The sequence below is a fragment of the Mus musculus genome, chromosome 12 (assembly GCF_000001635.26).
Source record: "Mus musculus strain C57BL/6J chromosome 12, GRCm38.p6 C57BL/6J".
In the NCBI taxonomy this organism is placed as follows: Eukaryota; Metazoa; Chordata; class Mammalia; order Rodentia; family Muridae; genus Mus; species Mus musculus.
Genome location: NC_000078.6, coordinates 89,191,691 through 89,219,447, shown reverse-complemented (window position 1 = coordinate 89,219,447; position 27,757 = coordinate 89,191,691). Strand labels below are relative to the sequence as shown.

At 38.1% G+C, this 27,757-nt stretch overlaps 1 protein-coding gene across 45 annotated transcripts in view; it reads right to left on the bottom strand.

Moving 5' to 3' along the window:
- Positions 1–27,757, bottom strand: part of Nrxn3 (neurexin III) — a 1,612,235-nt gene that overhangs the window by 1,115,488 nt on the left and 468,990 nt on the right. For all 45 annotated transcript variants that reach the window (XR_001780421.2, XR_001780422.2, XR_001780425.2 and 42 more), the window contains one exon: positions 26,241–26,402. Coding sequence is in view for 40 of the 45 variants with exons in the window: in XM_006515534.2 (XP_006515597.1) it covers positions 26,241–26,402 (162 nt within the window). In the remaining 5 variants the exon portion in view is untranslated. The remainder of the gene's footprint in view (positions 1–26,240; positions 26,403–27,757) is intronic.

Below are 27,757 nucleotides of genomic sequence, written 5' to 3'. Positions count from 1 at the left end.
AATCTTTCTGACTCAGCTTCTCAAATACTCCCAGGATTAGTTACCTTTCCCTTTTAGAAATAACGTTCTCCCCCCCACTTCCCTACCCACCCATTCCCATTTTTTTGGCCCTGGCATTCCCCTGTACTGGGGCATATAAAGTTTGCCTGACCAATGGGCCTCTCTTTCCAGTGATGGCCGACTAGGTCATCTTTTGATACATATACAGGTAGAGTCAAGAGCTCCGGGGTACTGGTTAGTTCATAATGTTGCACCTACAGGGTTGCAGATCTCTTTAGCTCCTTGGATACTTTCTCTAGCTCCTCCATTGGGGGCCCTGTGATCCATCCAATAGTTGACTGATTGGGATAGCATTGGAAATGTAATTGAAGAAAATACGTAATAAAAAAGAAAGAAAGAAAGAAAGAAAGAAAGAAAGAACGTTCTCTCTGACAATAAAATCCAAATGTGGGAAGTGGTTCCATTCTTTTAACATTTTGCAGATGTTGCTGCTGTTTGCTCTCCTGTCAGTCTGTTCTACAGCTCAGTTTGGTGTCCCACTGTTGCTCTGCTAAAAGAAATGAATGTATTTTCCCCACATCAGTTACTTTCCAGATTTTTTTTCTTAATATTTTCTCTGTTATTGGTGCTGCTGCTGCTGTTTTGGTTTTGTTTTGTTTTGTTTTGTTTTGTTTTGTTTTGTTTTGTTTTGTTTTGTTTTGTTTGAGACAGCCCTGGCTACTCTGAAATTCACTCTGTAGAAGCCTGGTCCCCAACTCAGAGATGCACCTTCCTCTGCCTCCTGAGCGCTGGAACTAAAAGTATGTGCCACCACTGACTGGCTTCTAACATTTTCTTTTCAGCAGCTTCATTAAGAAGTCCTTCTGTCTTTCTCCTGCTTGTTATTCCTGTACATTCTTTTGAAAGTTTATTATTGTTTATTTATGTGTGTTTGCATGTACCTGCGTGAATTGATATGTACCGCACATATAAATGTGCCTACAGAGGACAGAAGATGAAATAGGATCTCATGATCTCGGAGTTACAGGGAGTTGTGAGCTACCATGTAGTTCTGGGAACCAACCACAGGTCCTCTGCAAGATCAAGATGTACTCCTTAACTGATGAGCCAAGCTTTTCAGCTCCTCTTCCTGGTGAGTCTTACTAATAGCTGTATGTCTTCCCTCAGCATTGTAAATGTATTACTGACCTGTTCTTCAACTATTGCACCTATTCTTTCTCTTGGCTCTTCTGACATCACTTTACTGGACAGAAATCCTTCCTCTGTGTTGGCCACCAGTTTTCCTCTTTCCTGAAGCATCCACTTTTCTTTTCTCCTTGCTCTTTATTCTGATCTCTCTTCCAGAGAATTACTTTCTCTTTATCAGTTTATTCTGTTCATAAGTATACCTAAGTTTTTATTTTGTGTTGCTGTATTTTCTACTCTAGAATATCTTGATACCTTCATCTAAACCTTATCTCTTAGCCCAAACTTTCCATTCTGTTCTCTCTTTTCTTGGGAACGGTTGCTGCACTTACTTTACCATCTAATTTTTTTTCTCTAGTGTATGTATCTCTTCTAGGCTTCTTTGAGTTTCTGGCACTTAGTCTTATCTGATATACCTGGTACTGGTTAATTAAATGTTAGAAACTGTGTACAAGAACAACAACACAATTCCTTGGAACTCCCAATAATCTTATCTTGTGCCCAAAGGACTTTTGCTTCTGGCATGCAAGAGCAATGGTTTTAGGTGATCTTAATCCATTCTGAAACTGAATTAATCCACAGTCGTATTTCCTTCTTCCCAGGAACTAATCTAGTGCTAGTCGCTCTTCCACTTGAGTGGTATCTCTTTGAAGGGGAGGATCACCAAAGGAAACATGAAGTGTTTAGTTTAGGAATCTACACCCTGGATAGACCTCTCCACACCTAGGTCTACTAGACCCATGAGATTAACAGATAGTTGACTCAGTTCTCAGTCTCTTCGACCACTCTTTGCTCTGCCTCCTAGGAAATGTTTTGCAAGGAAAATACATGTAGATTTTGGTCTCCTTTTCTTTCTTGCTCTTTTCTCAGGATCACATATTGCATCCTCTTTGTATTGGTGCATTTATGGCTCCATAATACTGGTCATTGTTACACATGTCCTGGATTTTCTGTTTGTTGTTTTTGACAGAATCCTCTTGCTGGAGGTTTACCCATCCAAATTAGGAACCTCCCTTACTTTATTAAACATCTTTCTACTAGAGGACCTGCTGCTGTCAACCTAAGCCTGTTAGTTTATCTTACAGGTGTGTGTGCCCTTGTAAGAAGGAACTTTGTCATGTTAATATTGCTATTGCTGTGACCAGCCTGGTGCCAGTGAGCAATAGTTATTTAGTAAACATTTGCTAAACTAAGTTGAAATATAACTGAAAAAGATATATTGAGAAAATCACCAATAGAAAAAGACTTCCCAGCCCCCTCAGCACTACTTATAAATGAAATGAGCTTTCACATAGAAATGATAGACTTACAATAATTTTCTATCTCTGCTCCACCCTCCCCTTATATGTATTTGTATGTTAGGAAATGCCCATTCCATTCTATGATTTCTTTATTTCTGTCTCTGTACTTCTATTTTGACTTCTTATTTTCAACCACTAAATATAAGACACATTTACAATAAAAAGTCCTATTCTAGGTTAAATCTTTAAGAGTTTAATGGAGCAATTTTTATTTCATATGCAAATCTTAAGCTAAATATTAAATACTTTAATGTAACTCTCCATGTTAAATGCAGAAACTGCAGTGAAACAATTTTATTTTGTAATGAAATCTCATGTTCCCAGACATTACATCAACTCAAAAGTTTATCTCTGATTAGAGCCTTCTTCCTAACCATCACTGCATCTCTAATATTTGCCATTGTATCTGATATACAAACTACCTAATTAACAAATTAAGCAGTGAAGGCTAATTTTATTCAAGCCCAATACTACAAAGATGACAATGTTTCCATCCCCCAAAAGATCCTTCTTCAGGTTGTCCACAAGACCTTTTCTAGAACCAAACTATTCTTTCCATTTGCAAAGAACAAAAGGAAAATTGACCCTATTGTTGGTAGGGGAAAAAATATATCAGTGTACATGTCCTGAAAACATCCATCTTCAGAGAGAGGCACAATGCTCTAGTTATTAAACTAAAATTAAGGATGCCAGGCAGTGGTGGCGCACGCCTTTAATCCTAGCACTTGGGTTTCTAAGTTTGAGGCCAACCTGGTCTACAGAGTGAGTTTCAAGACAGCCAGGGCTACACAGAAAAACCCTGTCTCAAAAAACAAACAAACAAAAAAATCAAACAAAAAACCTGAAATTAAGAATAATTTATATGCCTCCGTACAGGGGAACGCCAGGGCCAAGAAGTGGGAGCGGGTGGGTAGGGGAGTGGGGGGGACGGTATGGGGGACTTTTGGGATAGCATTGGAAATGTAAATGAAGAAAATACCTAATAAAAATAATAACAAAAAAAAGAATAAGGTTATATTATAGGACCTCCTGATTATGCTTCAGAAGAAGTTATTTTCATCACCCTATACAAATGTTTTGTTTAACTAATATAGAACTTATGAGAAAAAGTCTTAAACACACAAGTGTTTGTATTAACAGCAGTGAAAGAGTAAGGACACCATGTGGTCCACAGAGACTGTAAAAACAATGGCTAGGACTGTTTGATGACAGGAACTGTTGGTCTGACAGATTCAAGTTTAATCACACACTTTAAACTAGAGGGAGGAAATAAGGAATGCCTATCTATCCATCAGTTTCTCAAAAAGTGAACTTGGAACAGGGAAAGAATAAATACACTTGGGGAAGCTTGGCTTGCAAAAGCGGTCTTCATTAACAGCCTAAGCACCTTCATTTCTATTGCTACTATCATCATGACAATTGAGGATCTGTGTTTCACCTTATTCTCTTATTGAGGGTAGTAGCCCTGAGCCCACTCATGTATTCTGACCATTTTGATAGAGAGTACCTAAGGAGATACTGGGACTGAGGCAATAAAGTGTTGTAAGGACTGAATGAACTACAACTGTTTTAAGTGAAATGACAGCTAGTTACTGCTGATAAAGAAACAACCAACTTCAAGATGACACCAGAATGGAAGGCTTCTCACCAGGGATTAGTAGAATAGGGAATGAGGTTGGAACTGTGTAATTTATATATCCTTCAAGTCTCTTCAACATCAGTAGGAATAGGGAACTTGATGTGGAGAATGAATGTAGGCATGAATGTAGGCATCTTTTACATGGTAAATCTCTCTTAGGAAGTATTGAGTGGGTTTGTACTAAATTATCTGGTGTAGTGACAATATGAAAATTGTCAGGGTTCGAGGAAATGTGGATGTATATGCCTCATTAAAGTGTAAATTTCTACACAACTTTGGAGAGCAATTTAACAATATCTGATAAAGTTAAAGCTGCACTCAGCTTATAACTCATCAGGCAATTTCCTTTCTAGGGATGTGTGTTAGATAAAGTCTGACACAAATGTGGATCAAAACCATAGGTTTTATTGTAGCTTTAGCTGTAATATTGAAAACAGAAAATAACATAAATGCTTCGCTATACTATAAGGGGCAAGAATAAGTGAAATAAAATAAAGAACATGAAATAACTGTCAGTAGGAATACATGAAATCTACTTGAGTAAACATAGATAAATCTGGAAAAATACATTTAAAAACAACTAGGCAGCATGATGACAGTCACATAAATTTCAAATGCTCAAAGCATAGAGTGTGCTGTCCAAGTATATAGACAGATGTATGCTGGTTTTAAAACATCAACCTAAAATCTACAAAACAGCTTTGGCAGAGTTGCTTTCTGGGGCAACAGGACTCTCTCAATGGTACCAGTCCACCTGAGCTGACCTAATAAGAAAAGCTGTGTGCTCATGCTATTTTTTTTTTTTTTGCAGTCTATACTCATGCTCAGAGTTATTTCAGAGGCAAAGGGAACTTATCAAGGATCCAGAGAAGCTGCCCTAGCATTATGAAAAGCATTCAGAAGGTGGAATACCACATGGATATGAGTCTGACTAACAATCCTGCTAGAGCTCCATGCTTAACCTTCTTCTTCTTCTGAATTCCTTACATTTTTTGTCTTAATACTTATGCCTATATTTATATTAAAGTTATTATTATCTCCTTGGCCTTTCTTTATGTTTAAAGATGTTTCATTTCCTCTCACTTCTTTTTTCTCTTCTTTTTGATATTATAATTTAATTATAACACTTCAATACCCTCCAAAGCTTTGTCCCTGCAGTTTTTCGGATTCATGATAACACCCTTTACCAATAGTTACTTGTCTTAGTAAGGATTTCTACTACAGTGATGAAACACCATGATTAAAAAAGTTGGGGTGACGAAAGGGTTTATTTGGCTATTCTTCCACACCTGAGTCCATCATGGAAGAGAGTCATAATAGCTACTCAAGCAGAGGTGGAACCTGGAGGCAGAAGCTGATGCAGAGACCATGGAGGGGTACTGCTTACTGGTACGTTCAACATGACTTGCTCTGCCTGCTTTCTTATAGAACCCAGGACCACCAGGCCAGGCATGACCCCATCCACAATGGGCTGGGCCCTCCCACATCAGTAACTAATTCTAAAGTGCCCTACTGGTGAATATTATGGAGGTGTTTTCTTAATTGAGGGTCCCTCCTCTCAGATGACTTTAGTTTATCTTAATCTGTCTTAAAACTATCCAGCACATTATCATATGCCTATATGAAAATGTATACACACATACATTTCCAAATACAACCTGCTCTGCCCATACAATTCTACCTGTATATTTTCAGTGCTGTTTGGCACTGTACAACCAATTGTTGTGCTCTTCCCTAGAAAATGCTCTACTGTTTTGAGCTTTCCTCAGTTATATATAATACTTTGTGTAAGGTTAAGACCTTCTTCTAGATTGGCACGTTCCTTGGTGTCATCCTTGTTTAGCTCACCTTTGGGCAGTCATGTTGGTGAGAATTTATGGGGGTAGCTTTAGCTCTCTGATTGTAGTTAAGAGCTACTCAACAAATAAGTACTGGAAATTTAGCTAAGTACTCGATGTGAGTGAAGCCATGATTACTGGAACCCTAACAACAATCCATAAACATTTGCCCTTATACTCAGAGATAAGTGTATTCCTCACCCCTTACTCCTCTTTTTAATAGATGGAGACCACTACCAAAGCCTGCAACCAACCAAAATGCAGCCCTAATGGATACATCTATAAGACATTGCTGCACCTAAGGCTCAGAGAACATTGCAGAGGAGGGGTTGGAAAGACTCTAAGATCAGGAAACTTTCTATGAGATAGTAATAGTCTCTTACACTTTATTCTTTGTCTTTCATAGTTGGGTGGCTATAAGATGATCCTGGAAAGATTTTCTCATAGGGGTGTCTCGCAATTCTCAAAAGGCCAAGGGTTAAGAAAAATGAGGGACAAATATAAGAAGCCCTCTCCCTGCACTTCTATCCGAGGCAACGTCCAGCAAAAATGACAGAGACAATGAGCCCTTCAAAGCCATGTGTAGTCCAGTACATGCTAGATAAAGAATGAGTGTCTCTTCTAAGCTAAATGATACCTTCTTGACCATCATGGTCACCGTTCCCAGCTTTCCTCAGTTACCATTACAATCATTATCCTCATCATCTTATGCTGAAGACCCGGTCTGTTGAGAACATATCACTGTCTTTCAGGTTCCTTCCTTAACTCAGTCACTTTTTCCACTAAGTTTTATATCTAAAGCAGGCTGTACTCTACTTAAGTAGAAAAATCTTTCCCCTCATCTCTAGTAGGAAAGTATGATGCTTGAGAGATATTTCCTATAGATGTCTACAGCCAAGACACCAGATTTAGGGTGAAACAGAATAGACTACTTTTATTCTGATTTAAGAAAAACATTTTAATGTCACCTGAGAGATGTCACAGTCAGCGTTATTGAGCTGTCAAGTCACCTGCCTCTCAACCCCTCCTCCTAATAATCAATAAATATCAGGCAGCTTATATCTCATGGGCCAATTAAGAAACTTTTACTCACCACACTCAGTGCTAATGGATCAACAGTGGAACCACAACTTATTTTGCCACAGGTGCATAAGTAATCACAGTGTGTTAAGAAACATTGATCACCAAAATTACCTGGACATGTGCCCTAAGCATGAAGCATTCTATATTTCTTCATTAGCACCAATGATTCATTTCTACAAAGAGTAATTATTTTCTTACCACCTAGACCATAAATTTCTCTCAATTATCATTGAAGACTTCAGTGTATTTGCAATAGGTAACTAGTCATGATAGTTCTATAGGATCAGAGAGTTTCCTCATATTTTTGAAGAAAAAAAATCTATTCATACCTACAAAGTATTAGATGCCCTCTACATGAAATACCTATCTTTTGATATAATCAAATGAATTTGGAAAGGATTTTCACTATACCAGGCTATCTCATGAGTCAATACAGTTTGATTTACCAGGCCACCAGGCTTTCAGTTTCTTCATTCCCGAGTTGATGCAAACAGGGACAGGAACTCCAACTATTAAATCTGCCTCCATTTCTGGTAGGAAGTTAAGGGTCAGTTCTAAAACCCAGAGGGCGCTTAAAATGCATGACCACTGGGTGGCAGCAACTTCTGTCACCTAGACTCACTACTTTTCTGAGTTTCAAATATGAAAGTCTGAGATATGCTACCTTATGCTCCATTTCCATCAAAAGACCTTGAATAACAAGAAACTTATCTGTGCTCAGATGGAGCCATAGCAAAACACTGTCTCTCATGATTATAGTGGAGTTCAAAGTATGGTTAGACTGGTTGGCATGTGAACCCCAAAGATTCTACCTGTTGTGTCTCCACCATTGTTAGTCCAAAGCAGGTCCCCAAAACACCAGTGCTTATGACAATGACCTACAGAGAAGGACTATGACTGGGTAATCAGGATTGTAATTGGCTAAACCGAAGCCTAAACTCAGATTGCTTAGGAATGTCACAAGGTAGGTTTCTGTTTACCAGGAAAGCCACTACCACCCTTATCTGTCCTTAAGGGTTAGCTATCTTGGGCAAGGGCATCTAGCTGATGATTAGTCTGAGCAGCCTCAAATACCTTCACCCTGCTGACTATCATATAAAGTCTGCTTGCTTTCCCAGACAGCTGCTGCTCTGTTCCCATGAGGCAACCTCACAGTTTGATTCTCCAAATAAACTTTGTTTTCTATCCACAGAATTCTCCTATTCAGTTGTGCCATTGCTCCTTCACTTACGGTCATCACACTTTGCTTTTTACCTGGGTTCTAGGTAAGTAGACTCAGATTCTTATGCTCAGGGCAAGCACTTTACCAATGGAACTGTCTCTCCAGCCTCCTATAGGCTGAGCACTTAATGCCCTCACACTCACTTCATCTATAGACATCAATATATAAGGTGGAATTCATGGTAGATAATTAGGTCATAATGGAACTCTCATAAGTCAGATGACAGACAAGATAAATGCTTTCTCTTTCTGCCTAAGAAGGTCCAAGAAAGCCATCTGCAAACTAAGGAGTGGCCTTTCCCAAACCAGACCTGTTGGCACCTTCATCTTCTGCTTCTAGAAGCATAAGAAATCTACATTCATTGTTGAAGTACTAAGTACACGTTGTTCCATTAGAGAAGCCTGACCTTGCTAGACCATGTGGAGATCTGAGTATTTATTTTAGTAGTCTCACCCATAATTTGGCAAGTCCTTTGGTACCATGCCCTGTTCCACCCAAAACCTATATCTTCTACATGTCACAGCCCCACAGCATGACAGGATCAACACGGGCTTACACCACTTGACTATACAGCTGTCTCATGAAATGAAGCAAACAAAAAGAAAACACCAATCAACCCCTGCAGCTTGATCAGCTCTGCAGAGCTTCGTGAAACAGTCCAAAACATGAACCCCACCCACTCAGATTCCATTTCTCCCTCCTCCCAGCCTTCACTTGTAGTTTTCTTTGTCAATGCTAATCCTAGCAGGGCTAGTACAGACCCGGTTCTATTAATTTATGACAGGTGACTTAGATTTCAGGTCACAGGACTTAACCCACAGCAAATCCAAATTTGCATAAGGATAATGGGCATTCTACTACATTTTATGCCAATAAGCCCTAATGTGGTAATTAACCACTGAGCACATTTACTGATAAGCTATTCATTAGAGAAAAACCTGACAACCAGCGGTGTTATCAGACTCCACAATTTTCAAATCTCTTTCAGAAATGCTAGTTTGCCCATAGGGATTAAAAGCTAGCAAAAAAATCACAAAGGAGTCACAAGTCTATTTTCATAAAACTGCTTGTTTGATGAACCCATAGAGGTTAGAAGTAGTGTACAGATTTAGATAGATAGATAGATAGATAGATAGATAGATAGATAGATAGATAGATAGATAGATAGATGGATAGAGATAGAGATATGTATATACATTTTAATTTTTATTTTCTTTTTGTCTGTATGAAAATAACTTCAAATCTCTGAAGAAAAAAAAATCAAAGAATATCTCAGAAGATGGAAAGATCTTCCATACTCATGGATTGGCAGGATTAATATGTGCTTTCTCTTAATGCCAAATTTTCTTCATCGGAAACTGCAGTGGTGGAGGCATTTGGCTATGCCTTGTCCACTATGGGGAAGATCTGATTTGTTCATCAGCATAGAATGGATGTTTTTATGAATGAATGCTCTGATGGTTCAGTCCAGTAGGTGTGGTCAAATATCACTAAAACCAGTACATTGAACAGGCAGTCTTCTCTTCTTTTGCAAGAATGGTTTCATTCCGGGTCTTATGTGGGTATCAGTTTTACTAGTTATTTGTTTGTACTTCTATTCTCTTCCTCAGTAACTCCACTAGGAACTAACCACTTGGCACTTGGTCCAACCAGCCTCAACTGTATTAATCCAGTGTCGAAATAAATTTAGCTTGACTATGTATACTTAACAAATCATAGCCATTGTGGCTACCCAGTTATATAAGATACAATCTATCTCTAAGAAGCAAACTGCATTTTGATGCCGTCCATGGCTCCACGGTTCTTCCTCACTTGCATTTGTTCTGTTAAAAGTCATTTGGCAGTTCTAGAGAAGAATATTTAGGTAGCTATACACTCGGAGCTGCTCCCAGTATTCCAGTTCATCCTGGTTTCTCCATTTCTGAAAACTTTTAGTATGAATTGCTTTCTATTCCTGATTTTGCCATGTGATAATAGCATTTTTCTATTTTTCTTTATGATTGTGTTCTTCAAGTGCTTTGTGTAGGTAAATGTTTTCTCACCAACTACATCTTTATCTGCTGCAAATCCTTTGCACAATAAACATGCCAAACAGATAAGATGGCCAGCTGTTTTGAAAGGGAAAAAAATTCCTGTCATATCACTGTTAACAGTCTATGGCATTCAATGAATGCCTTAAATTGAATTGAACTCAGCTGAATTGATATTGTCTTCCAGATATTCATTGGTTACAAATCTATGAGGCATGTGTTCTATTTGATAAATACAGAAATATGAATCTGGAATTTTACTGTTCTGTAACTGTGACTTTTAAATTGTACTATGATGAATAGATGCTGAGCCCTTCAACTCACAGTGGTGGTAAAATCCAATGGGAGAGTTAAGCACCTAGGGGAGAGGAGAACGTAAATGCAAGCAAAGAGCTGTATGCATAGTGCACGGCATAAAGAAATATGTCTTAAAACTTGGGCCAATTCAAAGTAAGGCTCCAAAGTATTTCTCATACATAATTTTTTAAAAATTCCATTAATTCTTTGGGAGTTTCATATATGTATACTATGTATTTGAATATATCTACTTTCCACTTTCCCTCCAACTCCTCCCGGATCCTTCCCTTCTACCACACATCCCTCCTAATGCCATATCTTCCTGTTAGAATCCACTGAGTTATCCAAATAGAACCACCATTCAGTGCTGCCTGTAAGTGCATATGTATAGACAGAGCCATTCATAAGGACAAACAATCTATAGGGAGGGGGGCTGGGAAGGTGGGGTGACTGACTCTCTGGACTCCAGAAGCTTCAAATACCAAAACTCCTCAGCTAGAAGTGAGGCTTTGTGAGTACTTTCTTCTCCATGCTCTGACTTGACTGGCTCGATCTCCTGCAGATCTTATACAAGCAACCACAGCCAATGTGAATTCATGAGTGCAGCAGCTCTATCACGTCCAAAAGACATTACTGTTTTGCAACATTCCTGCCCAACCTCTGAGTTTTATGCAAGAAATATTTGGAATCATCCTGATGTGTATGCCCTTGTAGCTTGAGAGTCTCCCTTTGTCTTATTCTTTTGTCCCTGAACTTCAAAATGATTAAATCTCTATTCAGAAGCAAAACACAATGGTGACAGGTGACTTCTGATTCTTTGCTCCAATGGGACTATCAGAATCTGCAGTGATTTGTCCTTCCTTGACACTGCTGATTAGAATGCCCTTCCCTGGGAACCTCCTGCTTATTTGGCTTACATGATACCATTTTCTTTCTGGTGATTCTCTTAATTTTTTTAGGTCTACCCTCCCTTAAATTTTGGTTTCTTTGAATACGTGTGCAATCTTTAACATTGCTCTTCCTAGGTTTTCTGTATTCTGATTAAAGTTATAGTCTTAACTATATAAACTGAACGCTAATCTCCACGGAAACAAGTGCCTCCAACTCAACGTATCAAAAATAGCACAAACTCCTCCCAAATCTCCGAATTCTATGTCACTGTGGTGCTTTGAATAGGTTATATGGTCTCCAGAGATTTGTGTGTTTGAATGTTTCCCTATAGGAAGTGTGGCACTATGAAGAGGTGTGGTTATTGCAGAGGACGTATGTCATTAGGGATAGGCTTTAAGGTTTCAGATACTCAAACCAAGCCCAGTGTTACATTCTCACCCTGCTACCTGCCAATCTAGAACTCTCAGTTACCTTTCCAGTACCAGGTCTGCTGCATACCACCGCAATTCCTGCCATGATGATAATTGACTAAATCTCTGAACTATAAGCCAGCCCCAACAAATGTTTTCTTTTATAAAAATAACTGTGGTAATGGTGTCTCTTCACAACAATAGAAACCCTAACAAATCTACCTTCCTTATTACATTATATTGACAATATCAGCTTTCGTCTACTGCTTAGACTAAATCTAAGAAACAGCATACAGTATCTCTCTGGACCTTTATAAAGTTGTGTTTTAAAACAAACACAACTACCTGTTTGCATATTGACCTGTAGCCATTTCTAAAGACAGAGTTTGGTTGTTGTGATATAAATCGTATGGTCAGAAAAGCCAAAATGATTTACCATAACCTGATTCACTATTTCTCAGCTTCAGTACTACAGTAATTTGAGACTGGATCATTCCTTATCAGCTTAGGTGAGCTGCCCTCTGCATTGTAAAATACACAGTAGAGCAACCTTCTTCTACTTGGCAAATTGAGTACTACAGCTAGCCTTTACTCCTCCCCTTTGTCAATTTAAGCAACAAAAAGTATCTCTGGCCATGGAAAAACTTTCTCTGGACTCAAGATTATTTCCAATTGAGAACTATCAACCCATAAAAGAAACCAACCCAACTCCAGAACTCCTATTTTCAAAAGAAAAAAAAAACAATAGAATTTGCATTCATTCAAAACTATATCTAGAACATAGAGAAAACACTCTACATCCACCATTTAATGACATTGGAAGGATTTTAAGACACTGAAGAACAATTAAACACTATAGAAGAGTTTCAACCTGAATGGGACATGACTGACGATCAAGCTGGTAGACATTTTTACAGCTGATTTTATTTTCCTTTAAGATTTTAAAGTTCATGTATTACCTTATGGTAATATCTATGAAAAATCCATACCAAGAAAAATAACTTTTATCACAGATCATTGGATTGCAAAGAATTTTTAAAATGTAAACTTCACATTTTCACATATGCACATACATTTTATTTATCTTGAATAAAATTTTTAAACATATTTAAAGAAAAAATTATTCTAATCATGCCAGAATGGATCTTTTTAATTGTGTAAAATATAATTTAAAGAAATAGGAACTTTCTTATAGTTATTCTAGAAATTCTATTGAAGGTTATAAATTACTTTCCACTCTTTTATAAACCTGTAGTATGAGCAGCATTGTTAGAACTACAAAAACATCTCTGCTCTCAAATGGATTATATGTATGCTGTAAAAGCTAGCACATGACTATAGAACAATATAGGAAAAACGAATGCCAACAATAGCTAATGTCTAAGGCATATGCAGTATATACTAGACATAGAAGTTTTATTGCACTGTATCATTTGAACATTATGAAAACTCTTGTGGTAGAGACTAATAAGATACCTATTTAATAATTGAAAAAAAGTGAGCTTCAGGGAAGCTACCTTCTTGCTAACACACACACACACACACACACACACACACACACACACACACACATATGTGTGTATATATATACTTAAAGAATTGTTAAGGGCTAGATTACATGTTATATGGCTTTTTGTCTTGTTTTCTGGGGTTTATTTATTTGTATTTAATTAATTATTTATTTATTTAATTAAATATAATTACATCATTTCCTCTTTTCCTGTCTTTCCTCCAACCCCTCCCAGGAATGCCCCTGCCTTCTCAAATTCATGGGCTTTATTTCTTTAGTTACTATTGTTACTTACTCAGATATCTGCAGATAAATATATATAATACAACTTGCCATAATTAAAAATTTATATATATGTATGTGTTTATATGAATATATAAATTATCCATATATACTGTAAAACAAGAACAGGGGTAACAGAAGAGTAAAGTGCAGTTGGTGAGAGAGAAAGAGGATATAGCCAGCAGGAGGACAGGTGAATAGGGTGATGCAGATCAGGGGAGTTCATTCATAAGTTCACACACTACATTGTGTATGTGTGCCTACAATTTAAAATAATACCTTCTTCTTTAGGATAAAGGGAGAGAGAAAATAATCACAGATGGAGTGGGGTGGGAATGAGGGGCAAAGACTTGATATTGCTAGGCTGGGATCTCCCTAGAGAGCAACAGTATATCTTCTCACAGGCCTTTCCATTCTCCATTCCTCTCCCTAAGCCACAGCTCCATGACCTCCCTGGCTTGTTTGGAACATAGCCATCTTTCCCTTGCTTGAGATGTTTCTGATCCTTGCAACTCTCTCTGGCAAGGTTGCCTGCTCCCTGGATCTGTGTGTGCCTGAGTCCTCTTTTCCTAGTTCTTGGCTTAATCATCTTTCACTGCATGCAGTCAGTCTTTTCTTCATCCTTCAGCTAAATGAAGAAACTCCCCACAAGCCCACCGTCTTCCTTACTTCCCCCACATCACTTTTACCTTATTTGGGAACATATATTAGATTTATTTATTTTCTTTTATTATTTGAGTGTTTTATCCATGTGTATGTCTATGCACTGTGTACATGCCTGGTGCCATGAAAACCAGAAGAGCAAGCATCAGGTCCTGTGGAATTCGGGTTACAGACAGTAGTGGGTGCAAGGAATGAAATCCCAGTCCTCTGCAAGAACAAGTTCTTTGAGTCACTGAGCTGTTTCTTCAGTCCCCTCAAAATATACCTTAAAGAGTTACTGTCATATTTTCTTTGGGTTGTTTTATCCATAATTTGAGTTTCATTGACTCAGGAAGCTTCTATATGGAGTCATACAGAACATTCTCCAACACAAGGAGCAGATCTTCAACACAGAACAGTGGACATTCTGTGAATATCTACTACACTTGAAATAAGTGATTGAGATATATTCTAATGAGAAAGTGGATAGAAACATAAAGTGAGCATTTTAAGCAAATAATTCTATTACAAATCTTTATTAATTTATAAAACCTGCATGATTATCAACCCTTCTTTATTATCACTGAAGATCAGAGCAGACAACTGATCTGTTTCTTTTGAAAGTTTTTAAAAATAATTTATTAATTGTAAAAAAAGTGATCATTTCATAATATCTTCATTACTAAAGTAATCTAAGCCAGCATACTAGCGAGATATGCCTGCATGGCCACATTTATTGCGGCATTATTCACAATAGCCAAATTAAAGAACATTTTTAATATACTCACAAGCTAGGTTACAGGTTTAAATCTAAAGGGCTGTTCCATCTTATATGTTCCTGCCATCAAGAAATTCAAGCTATTGGGAAAATACAGGTCATTAACATATAACATACTAAGGAGTATTCTAGCATTTACATGTGATGAAGCTGTGAATTGAGAACCTATAATACAGTGCTTCTAACTTTTATGAGGGAAAAGGAGATACCTCTACTAAACAGCACAGGCATCTCTAAAGCCTTGAGTTTGGTTTGCAAATGTGGAGGATGAAGGGATGGCCTTGACTTAAAGAAGGCAGAAAGCCCCCTGTGTCATGGGTAAGCAATGAGCTAAGGTGTACATAGAACAGGAGGTGAGATTACAAACATCTTTCAGGCATGTTTTTACTTAGTAGAGGGGACAAAGCTAATGTAAAGAGAAGATTAAAGACAAACTGAATCTCCAAAAAAAAAAAAAGCAAACAGGGGTAGTATTTATGCTTCAAGAAGATGGAGAATGATCCTGTAACCCAGGAAGAAAGAATCTAGCATGGTAAATTTAGGGGGACGGAAGGAGAGTTAGCATAAACTTAATACTTTCCACTTTATGTGGAGAACATTAGGTCGTATTCTGACACCAGTAAAGGAAGGGAAAAGGAGAATTATATTGAGAGGGAGAAAGAAAATTATATTGGTTGACAATTGGTGTGCAGCATCACTGCCTTGTGCTTCTGTGCCTTCAGTTAGTTGGGAAGCAAAATATTTGCTTCTGCATCTCTCTTTAAAACTGTGCAGACACTAGTCATGGGCCACCATCTACACACAGGGGGCAGAGCCCAAGGTTACTGAAATGCCACAATAACGGAATAATTGCTTCTATATTTGCAAAACAATAAAAAATAGCTAATCAATTAGCTCAGTGATTGCTTTATCCCTGCAGGTGTAGATGTATAAGGAGTAGGCTTTTTAAAATCTCCTTTGAGGCATTCGAAGACATAGGAGATTTTGTCTCAGTAGGATTGTTGTGGTAGATTACATTTGCTGTAAATAGTGACACTTTCAGGAAACAGTAAGTTCCACTGGGTTTATCCTGAGAGAAAGAAAAACTGGAAAGCTAAATAAAGGACCCTTAAAAACTGGCTGGACATTCCTAAGTCAAAGTCATTGGAGACGAACGCATCAGTGTCATAGGAACATAAGCCGAAACAAAATAAAGACACACAGATATCTCAAGACAAAAGCCTTCTACTGCTTGGCATTTATACCAGGAGAGGCTCCTTCCCTCTCTAGTCTCATAATGAAAATCATTCCTCCATTAGTAGGTTGAACAATATCAATTTGTCCAGTCAAAGTGGGAAATCAAGCAAAAACTGCCTTCCTTGCAGAACAATCAATGGCAAGGTGAAAGAAATGGGTAATTGTAGCTGGTTTCCCAGCAGGGCATTCTTGCCTGATTAAATGACCTTTCCTATGAAGTGTGTTCTTCAAATGATAGTGAGCAGCCGTTCCCCAGAGTGAGTTTAACCCCAGATTCACCAGTCTTCTAGGAAGAGCTGTTTCCCTTTCCCTACCAGAGGGTCTATGATTAAGTTGATGAGGATGCTGGCAGGAGACATGATGCAGGAATATTTAGTCTTCATCATTCATGCTGATAACAGTGGCAGTGGGCACAGCAGTCTCTGCCCCTGAACTCAAATTAGTATTAATGAGAGAATTCACCTAAGCTTTGGTTGAAAAGTATGTAAAGGATACGCAAAAAAAGTGCATTGCATCTTGTATTCACACGTTTGATACACATTCACTCTGTGTGCTCACTTGGTACTTAGTTTGAGAATGTAGCTGCTGTGGTTGTGATGGTTTTGGAGTTGATACCTTCATAAGACCAGGGAAAAGCAAACAGTTATGAATGACCGTTATAGAAAGAGGTGACAGCAGTGATTAGGACCTCAACTCTGACCATATGGGCAAGCCAGTGATCTTCATGGGCTGTGCATAGTCAATTGTCTTGGAAAGTACTGAGAAAAGTCTTCACATGGACCAGCCAGGTCAAATCAACTAGAATTTATTTTTTCTTTTCAGGGAGCTCATTTACTGCTATGAAACTCCTTAGAAAATACAATCAGCTCATTTGACATTGAAGTCAAATTCACTTGGATATCAAGTCTATTTAGATGGCCAGGGTGTCAGAAACTGTGAGTAAAAGAAATATAGCACTTTCTTCCCTTTCTTTCTCTCTCTCTCTCTCTCTCTCTCTCTCTCTCTCTCTCTCTCTCTCTCTCCATCCCTTTCCCCATCTCTTTCTTAGAGTTCTTTGTGTTAGATACCTATATTTTATTCATTTGACTACTTCTTATTCTTAAGAATATATAAACCAGCCAGTCAGTGGTAGTACATGCCTTTAATCCCAGCACTTGGGAGGCAGAGGCAGGCGAATTTCTGAGTTCGAAGCCAGCCTGGTCTACGGAATGAGTTCCAGGACAGCCAGAGCTATACAGAGAAACCCTATCTTGAAAAACTATATATATATATATATATATATATATATATATATATATATGTATATATATATGTATATTATATCAAATATATATCAAATATGTATATATATATATATATATATATATATATATATATATATATATATACACACCATCTATATACCAAATTGGTCTCACCCCATAAAGCAGTTCTTTAGGTATAAAGACAATAAGAAAATGGTCAACTTTGGATTTTCTATTTCAAGATAGAGGAAGTTGGATCTGTCACCTAACTTTCTTAATGGTTGTCTTCATCTGTTTCAGAACTGAGCTCTAAGAGTGTTCTGATCTGTCAATTAGTTGACATTTTAAAAGCTTAGGACTTTCAGTCATTATATTCACCCATGGTGATGATATGCTGATGATATATAAATTATGCTGGTCATTGGTTATCTTCTTCTATATTTTCTTTTTATTCCTCAATGCCCATATCCTTTTCAGAGAAAACAGGAATAAATAGGAGCTTGGGAAATTATACTACATGGCTAAAGGCTCTTTTGCAAAGGACAGAAAACAGAGTCAAAGGATGAAATGAATGGAAACTATGGCAGTCTAATTTAAAGAATGATTGATATAAGACTTTGAAAATGTAACCAAGACCTAGACTTACTTTATCACCATCTTTCCACTCTGTTTTCAACATTCTGGCTTCATATATGGTCATTGTTCTGGCAACATGGATCCTAGTATTCAGCTAAAGTGCATCCCGAGTTGTGACCCAAACAAATGACAGATGACTTCCTAAAACATGAACCAAAGTCCTGAACCTATGTGTCTCCATCTCTGACTGAGTGCTCTCCTATGGATAAAACGTCATAGCCACAGTGCAGAAGTAGCTCTTAACAGGGACTGCACACTCATTGTCAGAGTCAGATATGGAGAGACAGACTCTGAATAGCTGAATTTTGAATGAAAAGCAACAAAAATCAATAAATAGTTACTAAGAATGGAAAATGGATATCAAGTTCACAAAAAAATAACCATATGCTTTTCCAACCAATCATCAACCATAAGGAAAAATCCCCTTTTAATAGTTTGAATTTGGAACTAGACATGATGGCTCATGCCTGTACCTTCCAGTACTCAAGAGGTAAAGGGATGACGACTGCATCTAGATTAACCCACACTAGTCTACATACTACTTGGACAGTTTTGGCTATTTTATTAATGTTATCCATATTAATTAGTAATAATTTTGATAAAATAATAATTTATTGGTTTAAAAATCTCAGATCAAAACAACTAAGGGCAGAGGAACTGGGAACGAGAGTGAATATAGCAGTAACTGAAGAGTTTCCCTCTCTTTTTCACAGTACTCTTAGATTCACTAGTATCTCTTAGGCAATATTGTAGCCTGATATTATTTCCTTTTTAAAAACATACATTCTGGAATGAGTGATCATGTCTGCCCTTCTTGATATATACCTCATTTATGCAACAAATCCCCAAAGATATAAGTTTTGTCTTCTTCTCTACAACTGCCATGCACATTTGGCTTGGCAATTATGCCATTCTGGTTTTAAAGATTAAGACATGGCTATCAAAGATCAGAAAAACCTACTACTTTTTGAATAACATTAGAACTGGCCCTAGGAGTTAACTTCCTAGTGAGTATATATTTTCTCTAAATTATTTCATGCTATATTAAACAGCAAAGAAAAATAAACACTTCCTTGTTTTTTAATTGATAAGCAAAAAGCATATGAATACTGACCATATTAGAATTTCATAATGTTTTATTAAGCACATCCAATGCATATTATAGTACAGAAGTAGCCTGGTCAATATAACAAGTTTAAAGGCAGCCAGAGATTTATAATAAAAAGACCCTCTCTTAAAAACTAACCAATGAAGAAAATCTCTTTTGCTTTTTATTATTTCTATCATTTCTTATTAAAATGCTTAACATAAATTGTATGTCACTAAAAATTGGAAAGCTGAGGCCTGGGGCAGTCAAATAACTTGCTACTTGAAGGACAACCATGAGGAATGAGTTGGACCGGGCACAACTCTGGACTCAAGTTCCTTCTGCATCACTCACGCTGACTTGGCCTCTAATGATTCTGAGTTGCACAGTGTTCTTAACACTAGAGAAAAGAAGATGTCCAGACCTGTACCATGACCCTAAGTCACCTTTATACAGATGGATATTTGTCCCCACCTAATAATGAGGAAGAATACCAAGAGCTTGTAAAGCATTGAATTAAAGGAAAAGAAGTGAAGGGAGAACAGTGAATGAAAAAGAGACAGGGCAATATAAAAGAAAAATCAAAAGAAAAAAATAAGGTATACCATCAGAGCCTAGCAACAGAAGACAGTGAGACAGAACAACGTAAAACAAGTATATTTTTTAAGGCAACAACAAACATATTATTCAAACGCCTGCAGGTGCCAGCAATTCAAATAAACATATAGCAATTAACAGAATTAACACAGCCTTAAATAGCTCCGCTCACCAGATGTGGACTCCTATCAGGGTTCTATAAAATGTAAAGTTATTACGGATTAAACCATTAATCATCTGTTCAGAGACTATCTCTGGCTGCAAAACCCCATTCTGTTTTAAATGGCTAATAATCACAAAGGGACTCAGGGTGTAATGTGCACAATAGTATTCCCCTCAATACATTTTCCTCTGAATATATGTTCCATCCTCCCAATATTCCTGGTTTTCTTTTCTTCCTATTAGAGATGTCATGAAAAAAAAATGTCGAGAAAGATCAGTTTGTTATAGAGGTCTCAGACAGTGTGTGGGTTTCCCTATGGGCAAAGAGAGACTCTAATACCCTGGGTGCAGGGGAAGAGTGCCAGATGGAAGCAAAAGGAGGGCAGTGCAGAAAGAATCTAATTGAACGGCACAGAAGGACCAGCATGTAGGAGGGCACTGGGATGGGCTTCAGTGAACTCCCTACATCTGAGGGCATCACTGTGTAACTCAGTATTGGCATAGATTGGATATCACTACTCATGCTTCATCGAACAACAGCGGCTTAGCTATGCCAAAGACAGAAAAAGGAGAAAACGTATATCCCGACAGAAGGGGAATTGGAAACTGAAAAGCCAGTCAAGGTGAAATGTTTTTCTGTGGAAACAGTTCAGGATAGTACTCTCCCTGTCCAGTGCTGAACCTGATAGATTTCTCTTGCCATGCCTGCTTTTTAACTTCCTGAAAAGAAAATAAAGTCTCCTGGGCAGGTGCAGATAGTAGATGGACAAACTTTGGTTAAAGAATTAGGGCTTGATAAATAGCATGCCAATATGACAGTATCATACACTATGTAAGATCCTTCAGTGTTTCTATGTTAATACAAAATAACAACCAAGGGTACGGCATGGTACTCTACTAATTGTACTCTAGCTAATTATGTGACCATACCTCCAAAACTTATGATCTTATGATTTGTTCTCTGGTATTCACAAACTGTTTATACGTTCCTAACTGTTTATTAGATGTTCTGCCTACTTGCCTTTGCTCGCACTGTCCCATTACCTCCACCTTTCTTTCCTGTTTTCTCCATTCATCTTAAAGCCTCAGCTTGGGCACTGTGTCCTTTAAGAAGTCTTCCTTGAACTACATAAATAATAGTAACCCTTCCTCAAGCATGGCTGTCTTATTTTTGTATTATCTACCTCTCATGAGAGTTATAAATGTATATCTGTCTCCTCCTACCAAGTTTGAGATCCTCTAAAGCCAGAATTTTATATATGTATATATTCTACCAGTCTTTGGAATGCTGTATGTCCTCAGTACTTACTTATGCCTATGGTGCATTGCTCATAGTTTGTCAAAGAACATATAGTGCCAGTCTCTATAAAACTAGCTCTTTCAAAACATCATAGAACACATTTTGCTCATGCTCACTCTTCCACACTTCCCCCTATAGACATACAACACAGCTTCTTATCCTCTTTTTATGTTTACTTTTTTATAGCTTGGCAAGTCCCATTTGTTGCTGTTTATACACTCATGAGTATAAGGTCATTCACAGGAGTGGAGTTACCCCACCAGGATCCACACCCTTCAATAAATTGACTTTCCCTCTCCCAGAACCCTGAACTGTCAATACCTCCTTGGTTAGAGGTAGGGACTCACATAAGCTATTATTTGAAATTCTAACCCCAGCATCGTGTATTCAGAGATGAACTCTTTCAAGTAATTGGGCCTTGGTTTGGATTTATAAAAGAGATCCTAAGAAATTCTTTAACCCCTTTTCCACCAAGTGACAAGGCAATGAGTGATAACACAGCCAACAGGAAGATGTCCTCACTGGAATCTGACTGTGATAGCATCACAAGGTCAGACTCTTAACTTCCAGTGCTGGCAAAAGCACTTACATATTAAAAAATAATAATAATAACCCAGGCTGTCTTATTTTTAAAAAACAAAAACAAACAAACAAACAAAAACAAACAAACTTTGCTACAACAGCCTGAACTAAGATGATGTTGACCTGAACCTCACCAGCTCTTTGAGCTTCACACAGCTAACTCATTTTTTCTAGACATGTTTATTGAATGAAATTTTTAGAAGCACAAGCTGTTTCTTAAGAAAGAATAGGTTTCCCAGGGAAAAGGGTATAGTTGAGTTGCTAGAGAACTTGCTAGCATTCACAAATACATGGGTTTTATCTATAACATCTAATACATAGATATGAAGGCACACGTCTGCAATCCCAACACTTGAGAGATAGAGGCAAGAGAACTAGAAAAGACCCAGCAGAGGTCTGTATAATGAGTTTCAGGTCAGGGTGAGATACATGAGACCTGGAAGGAAGTGAGGGAGGAAGGGAAAAAGGATATACTAATGATTGAGCACAATTTCTAATACCAGAAACCATTCTAGTTGCTGGGAAATAGTAATTATGTCTTCTCGTGGAATAGGTCTTTTAACAAAGGGAGATTGACAGCATGAAATAAATGACTGGAGACAGAAATAAGGGAAAGACCACTAATGAGTGGCTGGATTGTCCCTCTTTGTATAAATATGAGAGACTTCCAATAGGGAAAAACTTAAAAATAAAAGGTTTTCCCTGGTGATGATTTCCTAATAGAGGGGTCTCGGAGATCTACAGGGGCAGGTGCACCTTCACTCAGAGTCATGGTCACGAGTCCTTTGTAAGTGGTCATGCATAATAATTGTTAGATTCCTAAGATATCATTGTATAATAATGGCTGGCTTATGTTCATCATTTCACTTGTCCCTGAGAACACAACAGAGCTCTTAGGATCTCCTCTTTATAAGTTTGCAAACTGATACTCTTTTTAAAAAATCAGTGTCTAATCCTAAGCCATACAGTGTAATCAAATTTCTGTTCCTTCCTAAGTTAAGTAGCTTTCTATTTTAGTTTATTTCACTAATGTGTGAGTATTTTGCCTGCATATATGTCTGTGTACCATATGCATTTCTGATGCTCACTGAAACCAGAACATCCCCTAGAACTCAAATTATAAATGGTTATAAGCCACCATGTTGGTGCTAGAAATCAAACCCAGGTCCTCTGGAAGAGCATCCAGTGCTCTTAAATGCTAAGCCATTCTCTAATCCCAGAGTCTATTAACTTTCAATTCAGATATTCTTTTCATGATAATAGGGTGCCTTTCCAGAGTTTTTGTATTATTCTTTCTGTATTATTTTGTATTATCCTAAGAGAGAATTCAAAAGCCTATCCTTAGCTTTGTTGAGACCCTTTATTTTCCTCATAATAACTATCTGAGGGATCTTAAAAGATTCAACTATTGCCATGGCAAAGTATTCTTTATAAATTCTATTGTCAGCTTTGCCTCAAATCATTTATTTGATACAAACTATGTACCCATTTTGAGATGTATTATTCGTTCAAAAATCGAAGTGTTGAGATCCCCACAAACCTAAGAACTTCTTTACCACCTTGGGTTTCTATCACAAACAAAAACTAAACATATAAACTAAAACAGAAAAGTATAAACATGATCAAAATGTTAACGTGGTGATATTATTGGATTAGGTGGAGTGCAGTGTACACAGAAATACAATAGCTTGATGATAACTTGGACATGACTTTCACAGAGATATCAAATTAGGGGGTGTGAACACAGGTGATAGACAGTCACTTTTGCTCAACATCAGAGTCACAACTCAGGTTTCAGGAGTGGAGCAGGGTTCCCCAAGTAAAACCTGTTTCTGCGACAAGAAAACAGATGTCCATCATCCCATTAGCCTTTCACCACGTCCCATAATTTGATGAAAACAGCATTTGAAGTACTCAGTTCGCTGGGGCAACTTAGAGACACAAATGAAAAGAGACAATCGGCAAAGGAAGAAAGAGAGATGAGGAAGGAAAGGCGGCATTATATTGTAAGGGGAGAGGCTGTCATGAGGTTAAATGATCAAAGAGGACTCATCTGCAGAAAAGCTAAAGCCCATTGGGACAGGCAGTTCCTCCATTTTATTAAGTGGTCAGAAAAAAAAAATTCTCAGACTAAAGACAAGTAAATACAGTGTTTAAACAGCAAAAGAAGCCTACATCAGGATGTCATTAGACTCAAGGTCACATGCATGTTCAAGGTTCATACAAACTGGAAGACCTCACAGGCCCTTAGAAAAAAAACAACTCATATGCAAAGTAGACAAGGTGGGATCCAGCAAAGTCCTGTTTTACAGATCACTTCCATCAGTGTTTTTGCTTAGTCTGTGTTGAAGTAATGTTTTGGTACACTGTGTAAAAATGTGCCTCTGTCTTTCCTTGCCTCCCTAAGGCACCTTCCGATTGGTTAAAATAAAAAGTCGATGGTCTATAGCAAAAGGCACAATAGTAAGGTGGAACTTCTGGACAGAGAGAGGAACTCTAAGAAAGAGAGAGGAATGGGATATTTGCCATCCAGGCTTGAAGGAAGTCTAACCTATGAAACTGAGGACAGATAACCAGCCACATGAGAGACATAGAATGATATAAACAAGTTAATATAAATTAACAGCTAGTTTCAGAGCAAACCTGAGCTAAGGCCAAAAGCATTATAAATAAATGCAAGCTTCCACATTATTATTTGGGTGGAAAAACCCTAATGGTTACAAATGTGTGCCCTTATTCTACTCAAATAGGAGTAAATCACAGGGAACAAGTGCTGCATGCCTACCATAATTTCTTCAGAAACAACTGTGGCACCCACCATCAGAGAGAGAACAGCAGTTTTTGGATTCTCCTTCCATTTGTCCTTCAGACTAAGAACAATGCAATTGCAATTTCTCTTCCTTTATCATGTCTTTCCTTTCCACCTTTTCAGCTCAACTCACACATGGTTTATTATAGCCAAGTTTGGCTCAAATGTCACTTCTCTAAAACTGACTCCCACCTAAAATTTATCTGTTTCCTCTGTTCAATCAGGGCATTTAGTCTGTGGCACTGAACACATGGTCCTATGCTGTAATTATTCACTTACTGATCTCATTTCCCTTCCCAGGCTGTATAGTCTTTGAGCATGGGGACCATCACTTATAAAGAGCACAAGTAAAGATGTGTCATGGTTGCTTGATAAATAAGTCCATTAAATACATCTTTTCTGTGCACCTACTATGTGCCAGTTATAGCAGAGGCAATCCCTGTTCATTATGTGGTGCCATTGATGAGTCCCTGTTTGACACCATCAACTGCATGTGTGTTATGCAATAACTATTGAAAGAATAAAATATATGCCCCCAAGAGGAAGCTCACAAGATGTCACCAGAGGTTTTTATCTAGAAGAAGGAACACTATTAACTTCTCCAGAAATCTCCCTAAGGAAATGGTGTGTATATCTCAGGCAATCAAGCTTAGCTTAGTTTAAAGAAAGCACGTACAGTGGAGCGCCTCTGTGACACAATGTGGTGAAAGGACTCTAACAAATCAAGTCTGATTCTTTTTGCCTCAGCAATTGACCTTAGAGGTTGAACTTACACTTAACTGAAGCTCCTCTGCTCTCAACAACAGAGTCTCAACACATCAGCTACTAGGGTAATAGATGACTGGACTGCCAAGCCCTGCTGCCTTCTCAGAGCTACAGGGACTAGCTTTAAGGGAAGGAAAACAAAGAGAGAAAAGCAGGCCCATTTTTTTTTGAGCATGAATGCTACACACTGAAATTTTTGCCTCTCTTTGAACAGTGAGGAAAAAAATGTCTTTAGACTGCCACATTTAATAACAATAAAATAACACATGTGCTATATTTTAGACAAGACACATAAACAGTCTAGCTTAAACACAGCTCCCCTCCTTGCTGGGTAAAAAACACAAAATCAACCTTCTGGTATGTCTAGTTCCTTGTGAATTCATCTGCAATGAATGTTTCACTTACAATGCACAGCTAAGTGATACATGGAGTCATTAGAGGAGAAAATAAGGTAATTAAGTAGCAAACCTAAGGCCACCCAACAAGGGATTGTCCCTTTAAAGTTCAAATCTTGTCTCCTATAACATTTCATTTCACTCAAAGATTAGAGGCTATGCACAGCCATTGGTCTAGCGCTCTCTCTCTCTCTGTCTCTGTCTCTGTCTCTGTCTCTCTGTCTCTGTCTCTCTGTCTCTGTCTCTGTCTCTCTCTCTCTCTTTCTCTCCCTTAAGTACTCATACCATCACCCATCCAGTGGAAGTATGCAAAATTTACCTCTTTAAGGCAGCCCATGAAGTTGTTGCTCACAGGTGAACCTGGCAAGTCTGCGGTACTTGGGCTTCCACCAACATAGAAGAAGTCATCTGAGCCCAGCATGGTGTAGTCCTCTTGAGTGTAGCCCGTTGTGGTTAGGATGCCATCCACAGAGATTGTCACCTGGTAGTGGGACATGGGGACAGAAGAAAATCCCAGCAATGACCTTACAATCCTGTTAAAACTCATTGGCTTCCCCTAGTTGTGGTTTCAGCTCCATTAAGGTTTTTGGTGAGGTATATTCTTTCTAATTTGGTTTGATTTTAGTATGTGCAGCCAAGTTCCATTTTCTGGTCTGCCTTCCTATGTCCCAAGCCTACAGTCTTCCCTCATAGTTAATGGGACAGTGTGTTAGTATGACTAACCTGAGTACCTTCTTCCACCCGCTACATTCTTCACTGAGTCAGGCTAGAAAATGGAACCACCCTCAGACGATATCACTTGTCTCAGTTCACTGCTAAAGATGATTGGGTTTTTTTTTTCTTATAGTTGTTATTTATGGTAGTAATGAAAAACATCAAAGGAGACATTTGACAATGGTATATGTTAGGGGTTGGTCTTTGGTTGTTAGTGTTTTTTTTCCCCTTTTTTTCTTTTCTTTTTTTATTTGTTTCTTTTATGGTTCACACCACACTAACAAACATGCATTCAGGGTAAGGAAGGAGAAGGGTCTCTGTTCCAATATGTCCAGAATGATACATGCTATGGATTACCCCAGGTACCAACCCCTACCCTCCCTTACCTACCACCACCACCAACAGAAGAAATGACCCAAACTCAAAAAAAGCAACTTTAACCAAAAGAAATGAATGTTGAGGCAATAATAGCCAAACTAATAATAATAATGATGCCAAAGGGGAGGGGAGGCACTCATACACCCACCATCCACAAGCAGAGGGCAGAGAGAAAAAGATGGAATCTCAGAGCGTGCACACGCCACACATTGACACACCCATGCGGAAATTATCTGGAGCCAAGAGAGAAGGCAGGGCAGAAAAATAGTTCTGTGGGGGAAAGGATTAAATAGCAGAATCAAAATCCACACCACACACGCATGCATTGAACAAACTGAAGGAAAAATAAAGTAGAAGTGGGGAGGGGAATAAAACACTCAAAACTAGAGTTTAACATTTCCCCTGCCTACCATGTCCCTCACTGGAAAAAAAAAAAGAAAGAAAGAAAGAAAAAAAGAAAAGAAAAAAAGAAAAGAAAAAGTCCAAACCCAACCCCCAAAATTATGAAAAAATGAGAGGAGGATGGAGATTGGGGTAGAGGGAAAGAAGAGAGTGGAACCGGATTGATGGTTGGTTGCCAGTTGTTAGTAACATAGAGGCAAATGGGAGACAGATGCTGATGATGCTGATGGGTTTTCCACGAGACAGGACCATGCCATGCAGTGTATATGAAGAAAACAACTGATGGTCCTCCCTTTGGCCACAGTGGGGAATGAGGTCAAAGAAGAGAGAGGAAGGTTATAG